General features: G+C 41.0%; 1 protein-coding gene across 5 annotated transcripts in view; it reads right to left on the reverse strand.

The window, feature by feature from the left end:
• Nucleotides 1-4,213, reverse strand: part of qkia (QKI, KH domain containing, RNA binding a) — an 85,465-nt gene extending 81,252 nt beyond the window's left edge. The window contains exon 1 of one of the 5 annotated variants that reach the window (XM_015032018.1): nt 3,781-4,209. In XM_015032018.1, coding sequence (XP_014887504.1) covers nt 3,781-3,925 — 145 coding nt within the window. In that variant the 5' untranslated portion in view covers nt 3,926-4,209. Of the gene's footprint in view, nt 1-3,780 lie in introns of all 5 variants that reach the window. The other 4 variants (XM_015032019.1, XM_015032020.1, XM_015032021.1 and 1 more) reach the window with 4 other exon arrangements.
• Nucleotides 4,214-6,000: the final 1,787 nt, after the last annotated feature.

The raw sequence follows: 6,000 nt of genomic DNA on the forward strand, positions 1-6,000 counted from the left end.
ACACGCGCACACACACGCACACGCACGCACACACACGCACACACACACACCACCGGAGCAGGGTGGGAGCAGCCGTCGCGCACAAGGGAGGTGTCGGCTTTCTTCCGCCATGGAAACAGCTGTGCAGACATGCATGAAACGTTGGGTGGGTGAAGGAGACGTGCAGCTGTCGTGAGACGGACACAAAGTTAGAAGTGCTACAAGACGCTGGAGATCTTATTCAGTGCTCTAAGGCTGGATGGTCACATTCCAACAACAAATCTGAGCTCACATGTTGATCTTACTGAGCGCGCTTTGAGCATGACCAGAAGGGTAAACGCTGGTTGAAAGAATGTTTTACGTTCTCCGTGGATTGCTGACCTAATTTCAACAGCTTTTCAAATTGCTGCTGCATTATTTGTTGTCTTGACAAAGCTGCTGATTTCACTGAGATAAGACAGACTGAGAAGCAAATGCACAAGAAAACAAGAAATATTACTAAAAAGTAATAATCAACAAGACTATTGTGGTAAAGTGATCTTAACTGATATTCTTCGCTGCTTTATAAGTACAATAATCTGGACTGGACTAGACATGGCGTCATCCGTTTACTTGTGAAGGAGAGCGGCGGGGTTAAGAGCCTGACCCCAAAAATTCCCCATCCACAAAGTAAACAAACCTGCACAAAAACACCACCAGTCCAACAAGCTGCACTGAGTTGGCCTTCAGCTCACATGCAATTTTTGGCAGCAGGGTAAAGTTTGGACCGGTGCTGTGGAGACGCTTGTAAACCTCAGGAGGCGTCCGTTTAGACCAGAGAGACTGGGGCTGAAAGTTACAAGTGTGCCGCCAAATTATTTCCCTTTCCTACAGCTTCTCAACCTGCTAAAGCTCGTTTTTTCCTCGTGTTCTTACATTAGCCGTCTTTCTAAAAGTGCCACCATGAGCTCATTGAGGGAACTTTTTTGACTGCAGAGCCCTTCTAATAACCAACCGCTCTGAAAGAAAACCAAACGGAAGTGAAATTTTATTTTTACATTGCTTCAAAGCGAAAATCTCCTGACCTCTCTTGTGCAATAAAGAAGCTTCTTGTTTTCAGTTAGCGCAGCAAGAAGAGATGCCAACTGAAAACCTCTTAAATCAAACCACAAACACACTCCAACAGAAAAAAGTAGAAAAGTTAAAGTTAAGCTTGCACTGGGTGTGTGGATTGAACTCTAAATGCTAAATTTCCAGAAGATTTGATACACACACACACACACACACACATATTAAAAGACTTATATATTCATTAATCTAAAAAGGGTCTGAAAAGGAATATGAAGAAGCAGAATTGTTTTCTAATCCAGTCTCTTTCTCCCAGACTTGTCAGTTGTGCTTCTACTTAAATATCCCTGTCATAACACATACTTAAAGGTATGTGCATACCTGCATGATCTCTGAGCTTAAATATGAATATGAAGAACCATTTCTTCTGGAATGCACAAATTTAAAAATGAAATGAAAAACTGGTTCATAAAGATGTCCTTGTGTTCATTTTGGAGCTAAAATGAAGACGCGTTGTCTATTTCTGTCCTAAGTGTCTTGTTTATCAGCTATCAGAACAGGCAAAAAAAATCCTTTCAGACCGGTTTAGCAACTACATACTACAGAGCCAACTCATCCAGACATGCAACCGAAACCACAAAGTATGCGCTGCTCTTCGCCTCCTCCGCTGCTTGGAGTAATCCCTGCTTATCCTGTAGCTTCCCAAATACTATATCATCACGAATTATGCTTATTTACGGTGCTGCCCAGGTCAAACGTTTCCCACAATACGGGGACAGTGGCGCTCTCTAGTGTCCCCTACTTCCTTACATAAACCATAGGTCCAACATACCGCTCCGACCAGCTTATGTTTTTGATACAATCAACAGAAAAGCATGAAACCAGATGTAGCCCACCAGAGGAAAGGGAAATCCACCGGGCAAAGGATAATCTTGACTGCCAATAAGAAAATGTTTATTAAAAATGAATAAATACGAGTAGTACACGAAAAAGAAAAAGGGGTGTATTTAAAGCACATCGTGGCTGGTGGGACAAACGTTCAAGCAGCTGAGAAAGCAGTGGAGAAACTACGCGGCGCCACGTTTGGAGAAAAAGTTGGAGGGCTGAGTAATCCCGGTGAAGCCCCCCTCCTCCCTCCCAGCGGCGGCACCTCGCTGCCCATTGTTCGGGCAACAAGCTGCACATTCCACCGCGCTGGTAGCCTCCGCAGCTGGGGGACAGCTAAACCAAGCCTGGGCTAAAGAAAGGGCACAACTGGAGGCGGAATTCAGCAAAAATACTCCATCCAGTGACAGGAATAAAGCTAAAGCCCTGGTCGAGTTTTCAAGACGTACTTAGCAGAATTGACGACGCTGAAGTTGGTGTCCGATTCGAAGCGTGACCAAACTGCATGAGAATCTGGTCAAACTTGAACTGGAAATGGAGCCATTTTAAAGTTTGTTGGCCTTGGTTTCAAGATGAACCTCCATTTACACAAACAAAGAAACAAAAAATAAAACGAAATTGTGTTTTTCTGTTAATTTCCAGGCTTTACCAGCCATTGTATTTCTAGTTTTCAAGTTAAACCTCATCCAAGTTGGTGAAGAAGTAAAATACCTTACAAAAATCAACTTTATTTTTATTTATTTTTTTTTTTATTTTATGTTTCACAAATTGTATTTCATAGTTGTGATCAGTGTTGAATAATTCTGTCCAGGTTCAATCTGTCTAGTTACCGTAGTTCTGGACCCATCTAAAAACGGTAGAGAAACATTAAAAATTAAATCCAAATAGTCATTAGTGAGTTTTTACAATCAGAATAGAAGTTATACAAAAAATAAATTACATTTTATATAAGATGTGATGTTGCAGATATATTTTGTCTGGGTTTGACCTTTTTAAGGACGCTGTTTTTTGTATAAGAAGATAAACCAAATATGAAATCCTTAAAAGAACCACTTTTACAAACCACAAAGTGTATTTTATAGAACTTGTATTTTTATTTGAATAAAAATATTCTGTTCCGGTGTGACTTTTTTATGCATTTTAGTTTTCAATCTGAATCTCATCTAAGGACATAAAGGCATTATAAGCTTAGAATTTCCATGTTATAAGTTCAAACAGTTCACAAGTTGCAATGGCAAGAATTTATATAATTTTAAGCAATATTCCAATACAATTTGACCACTCTAAGTGATTTATGTATCAAACAAGCAGATCAAAGGTATCTTGGTTAAATAAAATCAAACAGCTCTTTAGTCTGGAGCCTAAGGAGAAGTATCGAATCGGATACCAACTTCAGCGGCGTGCCGAGAGTTCAGCGGAACGCAGGAGTCTTCAGCTAGCTTCAAATGTAGCTAACTTAAGCTAAACTGCTATGAAACATGTGAGAAGAAGCTCTATCGATAAAAAAAACACGACTTCCTAACCCCAACTAACCCTTTACCCACTCGCCTCAAAATACTTTTGAAGGGTATTATGTGGTTTTGCTTTCTCTAAGTGAGTCTAGCAAAGTTTTCCGCTCGTCAAACTCCGTTTGCTCCAAAACAAACTCCCTCGCTGTAATCTCAAACAGGGCAGAACTGGATTTTTTTTATTCGGGTGGGGTTATTTTTTTAAGTTTAGTTTCCCTGCTTCTCCAGACAGTATGGGAGCGCCCGTTCCGCAGCGGGGACACCCGGAGAAGTGGTACCGACATCGGACTGCGCCGTGGTCACGCTCCCCCTTCCACGGCGCCACCCCCCCCGCCACCCGCATGATCCAAACGCAGCTTACCTTCATCCAGAAGCCGCTCCAGGTGCGTGAAGATCCCGCAGAGATTTGGCAAACTGGTCATAAGCTTCTTTTCGTTTAATAATTGCATCAAATAGTCCGGACTCGGCCTCGGTCGTTCCTTCACTTCGACCTCTCCGACCATCATCTTTGCGGCGAGAGCGAAGAGCGAACCACCGTGAAAACACAAAATCCTCTTTTAAGAAAAAGAGAAAAAAATGAAAAAGAAAAAAAGAACTTGCTGCTTCAATCCCTCGCTTCCCTCCTCCTTTAGAGCAGAAGAAGATTGTGTAAGCCCCTCTAAAATTCAGGTTTTTGTTGGTTCTTGTTGTCTCAGTGGAGAGGGGGGCCGAAAAGAAAACCGTTATGTCCCTTCCACAGACTCTCCTTTACGCCGTGTGCGCTCGGGGACGTTCGATTCCACCACTGTAGAAAGGAACCCGCCCCCTCAACGCTTATTGGTCAGCTCGTGTTTCGGGGACTAATTTTAAAACCAATCAAATTGAGCGTTGATGCCAAGAGGGCGGAGCGACATTGTTACATCGAATGATGGACAGGGTTTGCAACCAATAGCGGGCTGCATGCAGGAATGCACATAATGCCACCGAAGTGTTGTCAACACAGAATGAAGAAAATTATTTATTTCATCTTTACGTTGTTTACGGCCATTGGCATATTTCTGAACGTGCTCATTCTGTCGAAGTTGAACAACAAAGAGTCAGAAGACCGCTTACCTTGAACTGTAAGCATAAGTCAAATATAAAGACACAAAGACTCCATAGGGAGTAAAGACAAGGGGGATATGTGAAGGAACGTTCTCCCAAAAAGGGGCGAAATGGCTGGATAATCATGAAAGGCAAGTTGAGCATCTAACACAAAATGAACACTTCACCCAAACAAGGTGATGGCAGCATTATGCTGAAGATCTGCTGTCTTTCAGCAGGGACGGTAATTAGATAGTCCAGGAAGAGAACCTAAAGTTGCTTAGAAGATTTGAAAATGGGGCAAAGGTTCATCTTCCAGCAGGACAACACGTGGCTCCTGCCCACAGCATCAACCTCCTCATCGACTCTTTTAAGATCTTAGAGTAACATGTGGTATGTTAACATATCATTTCAGTCTGGGATAAACGAAGTATTTTTGAAATGAATTGAACTGAACTGAGTTAAACATTCAGCTGGAGTAGAAATGGAATGATTTAGATCAAAGCACATTCATGCTCCAGAAAATGGAAAATGTGAAGAAAGACTTGCAAACTGATGTTTCATCTCCAGATGTGGAAAGGTGGGGAAACATACAACTAAACATTGAACTGGAAGAGTTTTCCTCTTGAGCCTCAGGTTGTGTATTTGTAAAAAAAAAAAAAAAGAAAAAAAAAAGAGGAATTGAGAACCATGTTTCATTGTCCTACAACACCATTTGTGTTGGTCTATCACATAAAACCACCACAAACTTAAATAGTTTGTGGATGTAAAATAAAACCCGCAACAGTTCAAGATGTGTTATTGCTTCTACAAGATATTCCAAGAAAGGGATAAAAAGCAGTAATGATTTGCAAAGCAAGCAAAATGTGATTAAATTACACAATTTCTACTAATTATTTGGCTCCTGATCAAAAGTTCTATGACTCCATACATCATAAGAGCTCATATAGCAACTTTAGTGTTGAAGATTTTAATTCATAAAGTTATTGACATAATTCTTTTTTTGTTTCAAATAATAGAAAAATAGATTAGTTTTTATTTCATTATATGTTGCACAAATGACTCACATCCATGCGCAAGTAGTGATACAGCGATCCAGAGGATTCCTTTCCCATAATCCGTAGGTTTGGTGAAGATGTAAGGTTGTTGAAATGACTCGTACAGGTCTCCTAATCTGGTGTAGTGAGCTGGTATGAATACTCATACGTGGGTTGAGTGTGTGTTCAGTCTTTTGCTTCATACACAGGATTTGTGTGTGATAGACATACTGTAGCTCCTCACTTGCCAAGACCAGCCCACGAATAGGAACATCAAATCATTTATGTGTGAGTTTCAGTTAGGTTGTTGAAATGCGAATAAAACAAAAAACATTAAGTCTATTTCTTGACAAAAGCCTACACTTCCAGATATCTTGTTACTCCACTGATCAATGTTGCCTTTCATTGTCCTGTCCTTGGAAGCACCTTTCCACAAATGCTCCAGAGATTAGCATACTTGATCAGTGCAACACACAATGACA

Source organism: Poecilia latipinna, unplaced genomic scaffold (assembly GCF_001443285.1).
Source record: "Poecilia latipinna isolate Pla-1442-1.1 unplaced genomic scaffold, P_latipinna-1.0 Scaffold228, whole genome shotgun sequence".
Classification (NCBI taxonomy): Eukaryota; Metazoa; Chordata; class Actinopteri; order Cyprinodontiformes; family Poeciliidae; genus Poecilia; species Poecilia latipinna.